The sequence below is a fragment of the Marmota flaviventris genome, chromosome 11, assembly GCF_047511675.1.
Source record: "Marmota flaviventris isolate mMarFla1 chromosome 11, mMarFla1.hap1, whole genome shotgun sequence".
In the NCBI taxonomy this organism is placed as follows: Eukaryota; Metazoa; Chordata; class Mammalia; order Rodentia; family Sciuridae; genus Marmota; species Marmota flaviventris.
In genome coordinates, this window is record NC_092508.1 from 81555695 (window position 1) to 81570675 (window position 14981).

At 35.0% G+C, this 14981-nt stretch overlaps 1 protein-coding gene across 8 annotated transcripts in view; it reads right to left on the minus strand.

Moving 5' to 3' along the window:
* Window positions 1-14981, minus strand: part of Mbd5 (methyl-CpG binding domain protein 5) — a 409185-nt gene that overhangs the window by 1652 nt on the left and 392552 nt on the right. For 2 of the 8 annotated variants that reach the window (XM_071619190.1, XM_027938016.2), the window contains exons 16-17: window positions 9934-10007; window positions 2236-2311 (exon numbers count right to left, since the gene is read on the minus strand). In XM_071619190.1, coding sequence (XP_071475291.1) covers window positions 2236-2311; window positions 9934-10007 — 150 coding nt within the window. Of the gene's footprint in view, window positions 1-2235; window positions 2312-4284; window positions 4372-5474; window positions 5565-7346; window positions 7455-9933; window positions 10047-14981 lie in introns of those variants that run through there. The other 6 variants (XM_071619185.1, XM_071619184.1, XM_071619186.1 and 3 more) reach the window with 6 other exon arrangements.

Below are 14981 nucleotides of genomic sequence, written 5' to 3' on the forward strand. Positions count from 1 at the left end.
CAAGGTCAAGACCCAGGAAAGGCAGGATGGGCCCAAGGCAGTGGCACAGCAAATTCTTAACTTGAACACAAGTCCACGATAGCACTTGCCAATTTCTGTGGTGTAAATATTTCCTCCATGGCAAATGCAACCTACCAATGTGATGTCACAGAACTTAAGTTAGGGAAGAGATGCGCACAATCGGCTCTTGAGGTCCACAACAAATTGGCTGGATTATACATTTTAAAATTAATATTTAGGGGCTGGATATTTAACTCAGTGGTAGAGTGCTTTCTTAGAATGTGAGGCAAGGCCCTGGGTTCCATCTCCAGCATGGGGAGGGGTGGAGTTTAGCTAACAGTAGAGGCTAATGCTAGTCAAATGCAGAATGCTATCTGAAGATAATATTTAAAAATTTAAAATAATGTTTATGAGTTCTTCAAACTGCCTCTTCCTCCTAATCCTCTCTAAATACATTTAAAAAAATAACTATAGGGCTGGGATTGAGGCTCAGCGGTAGAATGCTTGCCTAGCATGGGTGAAGTTCTGGGTTTAATCCTCAGCACAACATAAAGATAAATAAAGGTACTGTGTCCATCTACAGCTAAAAAAAAAAAAAAAAAAAGATTAACTATAATGGAAAACCTTAACTGAAGGCTCTCTATAACTGAAGACAGAAATCTTTATTCAAGACTGTAAACTAAATGTGGCCGAAAAAGGTATTTTATTTGATTTTTTCAAAATTGTCATGAAAAATGGTGCGATCTTACCACACTAGCATAGATTCTCACATGGCTAACATCTGCTGGAGTGTGGAAGAAGGAACTCCAGGAGAATGTGCCCCATGCTGCATGGTTCTCATCACTCTGAGATGCCCATTGACCACAAAGGTCAAATGTCCTGAGGCAGAGAGTAATGAGATGACGACCAAACCCATTTTATCTTTTTTCTGGGCAGGCACATTGCCTACCACAGTGCCTTGTCCACTTCCTTAAGGTGGCCATATAATTGGGCCAGGCCCATGGGAACTATGCTGACAGTCCTCTGCACACATTATTCTTTTACCTGCTTGGACTGGATGCAAAGGATATAGGGATCACTCTGATGTCCTGAGGAATGGCAGATACTTGATATAGAGAGGATCTGGGTCCCTGAATGACTGTGTAGAATAACAGTGTCCTCTGCCAGGACCAAACTCAAGTGAACAATGGTCTTTGCCAGGTGGGGTTCCCAGGATTGGAAGCCTGTGGGTAGTCTACTGTAACCAGTGCACTTTTCTGGCCTTTCTCAGTCCATTCCAATTGCTGTTGTTCTCATGCCTAATATTATTTGCTTGACCCTAGAAGACTTTTGAGTTTCTAACCCCTGATCTAGACCTTTCCTATAATTCTACAGGGAAATTTAATGTCTCAGTGTCTCAATCTCCCTATTTATGAAATGATGAATTGGATCACAAAATTTCTTAAGCCCATATGAATCCTAACTTTTTTTTTCAATCTGTAACTTCCATTTATCATTAAGTAGCCATTAGATAGGTTGTTGAAATTCAGATAATCTTGCTAACTCAAACATCAAATAAAAGAAGTTACCTTTCATTGCTATATAGCTGTAGATAAGTCACACTTTTTAGAGACTATTAAAATGATATTTTGAGTATTTATATGAATCAATATGTGAATGAAATGATAATAATTAAACTCACATTCAACACTACTATATGCACAGTTCAATAAAAATTGTAAAAAAAGTAGATACTACTTTAAAAAACGAGTTTATAGTTTATAATTTAACAATATAATTTTGTGCCAAATATTTTTAAGGTAACAGTAGGTGGAAAATGAAAGGTCTAAATACCCTTGATCTTGACCCAACTTTTCAATTTCACTTTTTTGTCCAATGGACAGAGTGAAATTTGCATTACTGAATATTTAGGTAGCACTAATGGCTACTGCCATTAACAAAGTCAATGCAGAAAGCTGTTGTTTAAACTTCAATATATTGCTGTTCACATTTTAAAGAAGGTTATATAGAAAAACAAAAGTTACTTATCTCAGAAAAAAAGGATGTTGTTAATTTTTTTAGGTTATTTTTTCTTAAATGACTTTGAATCTTTCCTGATATCAGTCTTCTTTCTTAGTCTAGTAATTTAGAATTGCTGCATGGGTTGCTTGACAATATTTGAGAGACTTTGCCAAAAAGTGTAATATAATTTATTTTCAAAGAAACACAGTATAATGGAAAAACAAATTAACTTACAGTCCCAGACATTTTGTCCAGTTCACTCATGGCCTCATGAATAGCAGCTTCTAAATGGTTATTTAGCTTCCCACTTCTGGAATTAATGAAAACAACACACCAGTTTAATAAATTGAAGAAACAAAAATTTCAATTTAATTCCCTAAGTAGAAAACAAAAGTACCAATTCCACCAGAGAAAGTCAATTTATATTCACATTTGGAAAATTCAGATGACAAAACGTTACTTTATGTTTCTTATCACTGAATACTAATGACTAAAGCCAGAAAGCTACTAAAAAAATTGAACATATGAAGTGGGGAGAAATGAATTCTTTCCCCTTGTACATGCTACTTCCATAGTCTGGTGATTTGGGAAAAAACTGGGCCGGGGGCCTCTTTTCCCACCCACCAATGCAACTCAGACTCCCTGAATCCAGCCTGCCTTTTCTCTGGCTGCCATCTGCCAATTTGTGGCTTGAAGGGCGGAGGGGCTGAACTACAGGCTCTGGCCACTAGGGAGCTCCCTCTGCCCTCTTTGGAGCATCCTGGCTTCTGGAATTGAGCAACTAAAGGCTAAAATTCTTATCAGGTGAGAAATTTCTTTTTAACTTGCCACACCTGTGGCTCTGAGCCTGTTCCTCACCATATTTTCCCTACAGCCAAAATAATGTAACTATTTGAACGGATAAAGAATAATGGTTTTCAGGGTACCTATCACTCCTTTGACTTTTTCTCTCTTCTCAGCATTCTATCATGTATATTTGGACTGAATAACACACGGTACATCTGTCATTTCTGAAACTACCTATGAAGCTCTTGCGCTGATTACTAAAATCAGGCAAATCCACGTTATCCCTCTCTGTGGTTTTTCACCCTTTGCTCATCCTGCTAACTTGTTTTTCCTCCTTTATGCATATAAATAATTACTCAATTATTGTGAATACTCAAATATTGTGAATATATATATATATAATTAGGTGTTGATGGATCTTTATTTAATTTACTTATTTATATGTTCTGCTGAGAATAGAACCCAGTGCCTCACACATACCAGGCAAGCGTTCTACCTCTGAGTCACAACCCCAGCCCCATTTCATTTATCTTGATAGGACAATTACTAGAAAAGCTGCAGAGGTAATACTATTCATATGGTTTTCCAAGAGTTAAGTCCCATCTCAGCATCACATGGAGATTGGAAATTTGTAGTTGTGGGAGGATTTTCCTCACAGTCCCACTTAGTTTGGCTAGCACAGTATGCGCAGAAACATTTTGAACTTCAGATGAGGCCTTTCGGTTCACCACTGCCCTCGTACCATGACTGGACAATTTATATATTTCATTTCATATTTCTGCCCCTTAGAGAATTCTTGAGTTTTCTACCCCTGAGTGTTACATTTCTAGGCACACTATGAAAGCTGCATATGTTTGCTAAATAAAAACATTTGTCCAAAATGAACATGGTTGGTCCTATGTTTTGGAAGACATGTATGCACTTTAGTGAGTCTAACCAAAAGGAAAGACTGAGTGTACTTGTTTTAACCAAATTATAAGAGCAATATAGCACCAACCCTCTCTGGCTTGCTGGCCTTGTTAGATAACCTTTAGCTTTTATATTTTTCTTATTCATTTTTAGAAATTTAAACAATACAGAAAAGAGCACAGAATAAAATAATGACCCTAATACATTCCCTCTCCAGAATGAACTGTCAATAAACTACATATTTTCTTTAAGTTTTATTTAAAAAGAAAAAAATTGGACTTCCCATCTCTCCACAATTTCCAGTCACATTCTTTCCTATGTTCCTCCCCAGCTTCTGGTCTGTTTTCATATCTTACATGACACATCCATGAACAGATGTTAGTATCATACTATGTTTTTTATATGCACACAGGTTTCATGATATACATACTTGCCCATTTTCCCTTTACCATTATTTATGAGCACTGTTCAAGTTGATAGGATGCACTCATTTCTCCTAACCAGTGCTCAGTGTTTCCTCACATAGGCATCGTCTCTCACTCACATAGGCATCGTCTCTCACTCACATAGGCATCGTCTCTCACTCACATTCCCATTCCTGTGTTAAGGGGTCCTGGCCACCTTGAAGAGTCAGTCTGAGTTGTTTTTCCATTGAGGAGTTTGTGAAGCATGATCCTGAGTGAATAAGAGGGAACCCAATCTCAGGTGTCTGCAGGGTCATCTGAGTTTGGCTGAGGTTAGGCTGGGACCTTTTTGAGGCTGTTTGTTGAAGGTTCTGAGAATATCATGCACTACCAAATGTCCCAGAAAAATCGTGCTTTGTGTAATGTGTTAAATAAATGTATCCTTAATATTTTTTTTTGTTTTTGGAAAGTATGGAAATCAGTTTTAAATGATATTTAGTTGTTGTATCTTTTGATTATAAAATCTTTCTGGTTTAGAATGGGAAAGACAGTAGAATGAATTGGACATAACTTTTCTACGTTCATGTAATGACAAATGACCACTGTTAATTCCACATCATGTTCAACCACAAGAATGGGATGCTAATTAGTATAAGTTATACTCAATGTATGTATAGAATGTCAATATGCACTCTACTGTCATGTATATCTAAAAAGAACAAATTTTAAAAAATATGAAAAAAGTTAAAAACCAAAACAATTAATAATCCTTATTATTGAAAAAAAATTTGACTGTATCTAAAAAGTTATAATTATCTAAAATAAACCTGTATGTGGCTTGTTGGAGTGCTTGCCCACATGAGTGAGGCCTTGGGTTCAATTCCCAGCACATCTTTTTCTTCAGCAAAATATTTAAAACGTTTGTAAAAACCTTGCATTAACTTAAGTGAAATTAGTATAATGTTTTGTCTGTAATAAAGTTAAAACAATTAGTAGAGGGAGAAATTACTACTTTTGAAAGAGAAAAATAAATGCATAGATGTGGGGCATAAAATTATTTGAATACATCATGAGAATCAAGAGGTAAAGATAGACTCTCCCAGATGTCAAATCTGCAAACCAATTTTCACACTAACTGGTTAGGTCAGGGAAGAATTAATTTAAAAGAGGAAGAAAAAACTCCGTGAGTTCATGAAATGAACAATTAGTCAAAATTTAGTCTTCCAGTCTAGAGGGCCTCCCCATGGAGTCTCCTCTACTATTTTCTATTCCCTGCTGACATTTAATAATAAACATTTTTACTAATGGACACTCTAAAAACTACTTGATTAAGTAATAGATGTTCATATAATCACCTTTCTAATTATTAATGGAGATAATTGCCACTTCTCAACTTCATTGCCTATATTGTCACACATTATCCTTATCTTCGCTAATTAGAGGGGAAAAAGGCCAGGTACAGATCTGTGAATGATACAAGAAATAGGAGGGAATTGAGAAATGGCATGTTACTCCAGTGACAGTTCAGAATGACTGTGACTCACTGCAGGTAGAACAGAACAAATTTAAGTGAGACCTGAAAATCAAGAACCCTATAGTCTGAAAATCAAATACATTTAGAAAGCAGGCAGATTTAAGAAATTAAAGAAGCTAAGTATCATTTCTTGGTTTAGCATGAAAATAAGATTTATTTTATCACTTCAGCACTTTGCAGCTTCATAAAATATCAGGCTATCAAAAAATTGTACATATTGAGAGAAGATTTGATCCTCATTTAAATGAAAACTATAACATAGCTAAAAGATACCAAAATTTTCTTTTATAAAGCTATATGTTTTTAAGTACAAAATTCCCAGAATAATGTTTTATATAAACATTTTATACTAATTATATGATCAGGATGCAATTAGTACATCTGTTTGAAGATATTTATTTATTGTATAGTTTGGATTAAGATAGATATTAAGGATTCAAACAACTACATGAGCCAGGTGCAAGCCTGTAATCCCAGCTGCTCAGGAGGCTGAGACAGGAGGATTATGAATTCTAGCAAGTCCCTGTCTCTAAATAAAATATTAAAAACAGGCTAGGCCCAATTTCAACATTGTTAAGGAATTATGGTAATAAAAGATAAGTGATCTTTTAAAAGGTGAGGAGGGGAGAGGTGCTGGGATGCGGCTCAGTGTTTAAGTGCCTATGGGTTCAATCCCCAGTACAAAAAACAACAAAACAAAAACTACATAAAGTTCTAAATATCTAATACAGTGCTAGAATGTTTCAACTGGCAAAAATATTTTTGTTTCTTTATAATAAAAATAGCCATTTACTAAATATCATTAGCCAACTACTGTGTTAAGGATATTATAACAAACCCAAGATAGGAAGTAATATTCCTGTTTTAGAAATGAAGAATTTAGATTTCAAGAGATCAAGCAACATCCCCAGGGCTATGAGGTCACAGAAATAGGACCTGAACCCAGGTCAAAACCAACCTCTTAACCCTCTTGTTCCAAATACCACCTTCCTTTCTTAGACGTTTCCTCTTTTCTTCTCATTCTACCAAAGCAGTGAAATCTTTGTCATCTGAAAGATTCTTCATTGTTCTTTTCCAAAATTTTTTTACATGTGTAGAAATGAGTGCAAATAACCTCTATCTGTTCCTCTACTTTCTTATTCTTATTTTCTCCTCAACTAGGAGTACTTTGTTCCCCTATCACTATACTGGAAACTGCTCTGTAAGGCCACAAGTGGCCTCCAAACTGCCCAACAATGGAGATCTTCAGTTCTTGTCTTACTGGACTTCTGTCCATCATTTCATCATCCAGGAAATTTTCAATCTTTGTCTTCTAAGACCTTACCCACTTCCCCTGATTCTCCTCTCCTCCTCCCATCTTCTTTGTTCTCTCTGTTAAGTGTTCAGTTTTTTCCAGCATTCAATACTCAGCCCACCACTCGTCAAGTGATCACAGTATCTCTGTGTGACTACAGCTATTTCACATTGTCAAGTACCACTTCTCCCAGTTTCAGGATTGTGAGTCCAGTCCACAGGCTCCCCAAACTGCACTCATCAGTTTTCCCCTGTACTTCCCACACCAGTCAGTGTTTCCACCACCATCAAGTCACCCAAGCTAAAAACCTGACAGCTGTCCTTGATTGTTTGGCCTCTTTCACATTGTGATCAATCACCATGCTCTGTCAATTTTACCTCCTCAATATTTCTTGGCCACCCTCATTCTCATTACCCACCTCTTGGTTTGGGTCCTCTTCCTCCCTTGTCTTCTGGCATGAGCTCCTAGATGATTTCCCTGTCTCCAATACTGTTTTCTTAAAATTTGTTCTCTTCCACATCCATATCTGAAGTGAAAATCCAACCATCTGAGCCCTTCAGGCACTTCCAATAAGATAAAGATCTTACTGGCTGTTTCTAAGCCCTTCATGATCTGATTCCTGCTTATACCCCAGGCCACATCTCTTATAACTTCCTATCTGATACTTTCCTACAAATCCAAGTGCTGTTCTTATCTAAACACTATCCACTCTACCCCCATCTTGGTGTGGTTTCTTTTAATAGATATTATTGAAATCATTACAAACCTATGGGAGTGTAAGGCTTGCTTCAGATATCATTTCTAGAAATCTTTCTTTATCTGGGTTTAATGCTATTTCTCTATGATCCCCAAATACACTATATATCTTGCTATCGTTGCTATTTTCACATTTTATTTGTTTCGGTATCTGTTCTTTTACTTAGAAGTGAGCTCCAGGGACTGGAGTAGCAGTATGCCTGGCACAGGCAGATATTTTTCTTTCTAAATTAGTCTCCTTAAATTGGGAATAAATAAATTATTTAGTTTAATGTATCATTTATCAGTTATGTAACTTTTAACTAATTATTTAAGATATCTGGGTCTGAGTGTCCTTATTTGTAAATAGGCTCAGTAATTCTGTTCTATCTTGTGACTGGGAGGAAAAAAACTTAATGGATTTGAAATTATCTGTGCAAAATGTATTCTACTGGGTATCTATAAGGTAAGTCAGACTGTTTAGATAATAGTATGATCAACAAAGCTGCTTTTTACTAATATTTACTTCATATTTTTTCTTTCTGCCTCTTCATCATGTAATCTAAGTTTATGGTTATGATCAGGAGAATTCCCTCAGATAGTGCCCATATTAATTCACCACACATAATAAACTGGTTGTAAAGAAATGATTTTAAAGTTGTGTTTTGTTTGTTACTCATTACATTTTAGAAACTGATTAACAGCAAATCTATGGGCAAAAGAAATTCATTTCAAGGCAGTGTATCTAAATATTTGGAGGCATTATTTCATTTCTGTGTTATAAACTCTATTTTGCCAATAATCCAAAATAACTGGCATGCTCTTCACTGTGGAATTATTTTGGGGATCTTTACACCAAAAAATATGTACTATTGAATATTCTATAGCAACTGGCCCACTAAAAATTTGCGATGTGGCTGTTTTGCAACTTCCTTCCTTTCATGCAGACCTGCTATTAATTTTTTTGGCCTTAACTTACCGTAACCTCTGAAGAGATGTACCACTTTAGTTAGAGCAGAAGGGGACCTGGATTTCTGTGATCTTCATTGGACATGTACAGCATTTATCTGACAGTTTACTCAGCCCTCACAATAACCAGTGCCCAAGTGCTGCCTTCCAAAGAGTATGCACACAAGAACACAGGAGTTACCCTGTGGTTGTCGTCTTTTTATGAGACAGTCTATTGAGATGAGGAGTCTCTCCAAGATTTATTGACTTCTATAACTGTGCCGCTGAGAAGAATTACTGAAAACACCACAAAGGGCAAGAACATGCCCTTTAGTAGATATTATTGGTATCATTATTTAAGTCTTTTATTGGTATCATTATTTAAGTCTTTTATGCAAGATATACTACTAATCAGTCTAATCTCCATTTTATAAATCTTGATATACACATAAGTTAAAGTGATACTTTTAAAATGATGATAAAATACAAAAAGATAGCCTAGGTGTAAATGTTTGGGGGAAGGATGTGAGGATCATTTCATAAGTGAATAAAAATTAATATGAGATTTGAGGTTGTTTGATAATGTGGTATTTATAGCAACTGCACAGGTATGCCAATGATATATTATAAGAACTTTATGTACATAAACAGAAGGGCATTTGTAGTTCTCTATGTTCATATGAAATAATAATTATTATACATAAAACATTGTATTGTAGTAAAAAACGGTTTCTAATATTTTCTTCTCATCTGTACTACATTTTCCTCAAGAAAAAAATCCAGGAAGACTGATTAAATAATGGCCCAAGTTCAACTTCTTGTTATAATTCCAAATAAAACCTATTTTAAAGTCCATACCCCTGCCACAACAAAAAATCATTAGTTAGGATCTTTATGACTAATAGCTAATCTGCCAAAATATTTTATATGTGTACAAATGGGTGTATTCTCCCCACCAAAGCATTTGAATTGCAAATGGATAAGCTAACTAAACTTCTAGAGCATATTTAATTGCTGTTTAAAGAAACATCAATCATATTTTCTTTCCCGCTAAATGAGAGGCAAGGAGATGGAGGGAGTGGGGAAAGAGCTGATAAAGAAGTAAATCCCACACAGAGTGAAAACACAAATTGTTAGGAAACAATATAATTTTTGGAATGGTTAATTTGGCCTGTCTAAAATGGTCCTCTCTGGTGATAGCTATTAAACTGCACTTACACAGGTTACAACATGGACCGGATCAGTGAGATTTCATTTTTCCTTAAAGAAAAATCAGTAAATCATATCCTTGAAAAACAAATTGCGGAAACAAAAGTGCTTACTTTCTGTTTCTTTTCCGGGCTCGGCTGTAGGCTTCTAAACCTTCTGTTAGTGTCTTCAACTTCTCCGGCTCCACCTGAGTGAAGGTATGAACACCAAACCACATTACCCAGACCTGCAATCATTCAACACAGTTTTTATTTTCTTGTTGTACAAGCAGGTGCTGCACTGGGGGAGGGGAGCCTTAACCTTCACTGCCCTGTCAATTTTTTTGTCCTTGTTCAACTAGAGATTGATTCTATGGCTCTAAGCTGCAGTCTCAATGGAAATGAAAGACTGTTTGGCTTTGAAATTGTCAACATTTTGAAAATAATGTTTGGGGAAGAAAACCTGGAATTTAAATAACCTCCAATTCACAAAATCGTACAAATAAAAAATTCTGATTCACTTTCACACTTCCTGATGTTCAGTCACTTGAGCATTAGTATTCACTAAAGGGAATACAAGAGCTATGGTTAGGGAAGAGGGTGGCCTTTGGAGACAACAGGTCAGAATTTGAGTCTTTTTCCTCCTCTTTAAGATGAGAACAATAACACTTACCTTCTTGCTAGACTTGAAGTGAGCATTAAAATGTGACATCATATTGAGCACATTCTGGCATGGAGCAGCTATTATCTGGATTGCTTAGGCTCTGAGAAGCCACAGAACCAGCAGGGCCATAGGCAACCCACAGTCCAGGCTGAGGTGGGAAGAGGGTGTTGCTAATACTGAATGGGCATGACCCCGCTCCTGTCCTGTGGTATCAGTGCCAATCTGTGTGAAGTCTACTACCTCAGCAGAGTGTGGCCAACAGAAAGTGGCTGGGGGTTTGTATGCAGCCTTTGCTATATGCCCCCATTGATCTGGAATATGGTTCTTTTTTGGTCTTGGAAATTGAACTCAGGGACACTCGACCATTGAGCCACATCCCCAGCCCTATTTTGTGTTTTATTTAGAGACAGGGTCTCACTGAGTTGCTTAGCACCTCGCTTTTGTAGAGACTGGCTTTGAACTTACAATCCTCCTGCCTCAGCCTCCTGAGCCCCTGGGATTGCAGGAGCATGCCACCAGGCCCCGCTGGTTCATGGTTCTTGAAGCCATACCTCCCTCCAAAAAAAAAAAAAAAAAAAAAAAAACCATAGGAAAACCTGTATGTGACTAATGAATTTTTAAAAATACATTTTAAAAACTTTGCTATTTTTTTTGATCTTTTAAAAAAAAATCAGCCTCTATAGAAACACTATTGCTTGCTGTGTAAACACAGCTTCAAGCGGTCTCTTATAACAGTTTGTCCTCCTCATCACAACCCACTTTACATGAAAATTCAGAGTTCATTAAAATGCCTCATGGTTAAGAAAATAAACACTAATAAGCAAGGAAATTATTATTAGATTAACAAAATGTTTCCATTATCGTGTCTGAGTACCAACATTTCTAATTGGTCAATGAAAAGAAAAACAGTCAAATAATGGGAATGGTTTCCTTTTTATATTTTTGTACTTTTTCCTGATGAATACAAATATCTTATACATACATGTTCATTGGGGGTACCCATCCATTGTGCGCTAGAAAAAGACAGGACTGTGTTCCCATAACACTTTGCTTAAAGAAACATGTCCTATTGGATGACTAGAGAAGCTTAAGTAAGTTGAATGTATCCATTTATTGTTTAACAAAATAAAATAAAAGTTCCCCAATATATTTTTACATTTTTATATTTTACACTTCACATTAGAAAGGAGTTTCTATCCTATATTCAGTCATGTGAAGGGAATATAAAAGATGCTGTGCACATTACATTTATGTATCAAAAACTAATTCTACTTATTTTTAAATAAACTTCTTTTAGGTGAAAGAAAGCTCTCCTGTAACAAAAAGTCCTATTAGATACAAGCTATTGTAATGACAGATCTCAAAATGGATTGAGGCCGCAGAAACAAAGACACAGCAATGAAAACTTGCCCTATTGATCTGAATTTTAAAAAACTGTTAGGTAAAACTATTTTTGTAAAGTCGTCAATTTTTATTTTTAATTAAAGAAATAAGGGACAGTGAAAACATTTCTTGTGCATTTTTATGTAAAAGGCACTGTTTTATCATTTAATATGATAATACTGCAAACTAATATTATTTTTATTTTGCAGATGAGACCCATAAGTTTAAGTAGCATGACCAGAGTTAAAACTCAGCTTACTCCAAAGGGTTCAACCTCTTTCCATCAGACTAACTCTAATATATATTGAAATATACAACCATTTTATGTATATAAATTATATAAAGTTACACACAAAAAACATACATGCACACTAAAAAACATAACTATTTAAATCAAGTTACAGTTTTACAGAAATTTAGGTGATAACTTGCTCAATCTTCAAATTTTTTATGCTTGCACAATTTTCCAGTGATTTTTTTTCAAAACTAATTTCTATTATAGTTTCTCCATTTATATCTACCTCAAGACACTAAGGCACTGTCATAATGAACTACATTATTTATAAAGGATTAAATGACCTCAAAAGAGGTAATGGCAGTGCTATCTTAAACTAAATATAAATAAGATACACACCACTGTGCATTTCTGCTATGACAAGATCATACATATCCAGAGGAAAATGTTTATTTTATTTCTTTCAGAATTATATATCTGTATCATGAAATATATATGAAGACTCTGTGTGATTTCTGGGGGAAGTATTTATATGCTTGAACAATATTTAAGAAATTCTTTGAAGATACTCCCCCCAAAATGGTATCAGAGAACAAAATAAATCCAATTTCTTATCAAATGGAAATCATGTTTAATGATATAATGAACATTCCCTTATTAATCACTCAGTTAACTTGTAAATCAAAAAAAGCACCTGGAAATCAAATACATAAGTATAACATTAGAAAAGGTTAAACATACAAAAGTATTCTTCTAAAACCTATATTGAAGAAGCAAGTAATACCTTTACCTATAATTATAATCTTGGGTTCTTATACATTTATAAGTTAGAAGAGTTTCATAAATGATTTCATTCCTATTTTAGTGAGAAATTGGGAGAGGACTTTTTATATTTCTCTTTAGTCATAATCTGCCCACAGTCTCATCCTGACAATAATGATGCTAGTATTAATGGTCATAATGATAGATCTCTTTACACATGTGCTATTTAAGAATTAGAAAAAGATACTTGTAATTTAGATGCATTTATAGGTCACATACTACCTCATGTTTAAATATACACGTTGACTATTTTTAAAAACTCTTCTTTCTCTCATTTTAAGTCTTTAAATATAATAATTCTTCCATATATAGTCTTGGAGTATGTGCAGAGGTGTTAGAAACACACATGACATAGTGTCATACTCAGACACTATTGTTTAGTAGAAGATTGAGAGCTTTTCTGAACAAGACTGAATCTCTCTTGTTGCTTATTTAGTTCAGAAGGTACACACTAATAACATTTGGAAATTTAATTTTGGTTTGGGGTCAGCACAGTAGCATGTAATATATCTCAGAAGTAACTTAAAGTTGATGACAAAAGGAAATAGGAACCTTTCAGAAAGACCCACCACGACTCTAAAATGAAGTATAAAGTACATATTAGAAAAGCTTGGATCAATGATCCTAGATCACTTTTGAATAGACCCAGTTAACTAGAGATGAGGTCAAAATTCCCTGCAGGCTTTAATCCTGATAATACCACTCTGTGATTTCTTTACTAATACTTAGTGCTGGGGCAAAGCCATCACATAAAGGTCAGTGGATGGAGCACAAGCTGCATGACAGATTTCACAATAGGCCAGACAGCTGACCTCCAGCTCCGCCTTTGGTCTTCATTCCCCACTCTATCTCTACAAATGTTGGGGCAATGGTATAATGAAAAAAGTACAAGCTCAGAGTTAGAAGACCAGAGTTTGGAGTCTGCCTTAACTGTCCATGATTTGTGTCTTAGGAATGCTACTTCTCTGGTTTTCAGTTCTTCCTTTGGTCAAGTGGGGATAATCATGCACATCATTATGGGTCAGTGAGAAGATCTAAAACTGTGAACATGGACGTACTTTATAAATACCAATGGGCTGGGGTTGTGACTCAGTGGTATAACACTTGCCTAGGACACGTGAAGCACTGGGTTCGATCCCCAGCATCATGTAAAAAAATTAAATAAACAAAATAAAGGTATTGTGTCCTTCTAAAACTAAAAGAAAATTTAATACATACATACATACATAAATACCAAAGCAGCTTTTCCCTAAGTACTTCGCCTTGGTGACATACGAAATTATTTTAGGTGGAATATGAACAAATCTTCAAATATTTTAATAGTTATATATTTATGTAAATTTATGTTAGAAAAATACAAATAACATCATGCCTATGATTTCACATATATGATAACTTAGGTTAAAAGTAGATATTTAAATTTAAAAGTGGTCTGAATAGTGTTTAGTACATAGATGGCAAACAAATATTTATTAAATGAATAAATAAATTAGTAAATTAATTGAAAGAAAAAAAATTAAGGTAAACAATAGGATAGGCAAAATGCAATGTTAGGGCTGGGGTTGTGGCTCAGCAGTAGAGCACTTGCCTTATGTGAGGCCCTGGGTTCAATCCTCAGCACCACATAAAAATAAATAAATAAAATAGAGGTATTATGTCCAACTACAACTAAAAAATAAATTTAAAAAATGCAACTTTAGCTGAATTCTGGGAAACAAAGATCTGAATCAACAAATAGGAAGCATTTATCAAGTTCATTATTATCAAACATTTATTTAATAGTAAATATTTAAAATGATAGTGTGTATCTCAAAAATAACATCTTTAAACTGAAAAAAATCCTGCTAACTTCAGTGAAGTATTTCAACATTTTTTAAATAATGTGAATTGATAATAAATAATATGTAACTTATGTAAAAAAGTTGATTCCACAGAAAGGATAAACCTCATTACAGCAAAATGAACAGTGATAGTGTTCATGGAGAAGCCCCTTAAATGAATCCTAATTTTTAGGATTTTTCATTTTTAAATGAACTAACCAGATCCACACTATGACAATTTTGGGCAGTGGTACTATCT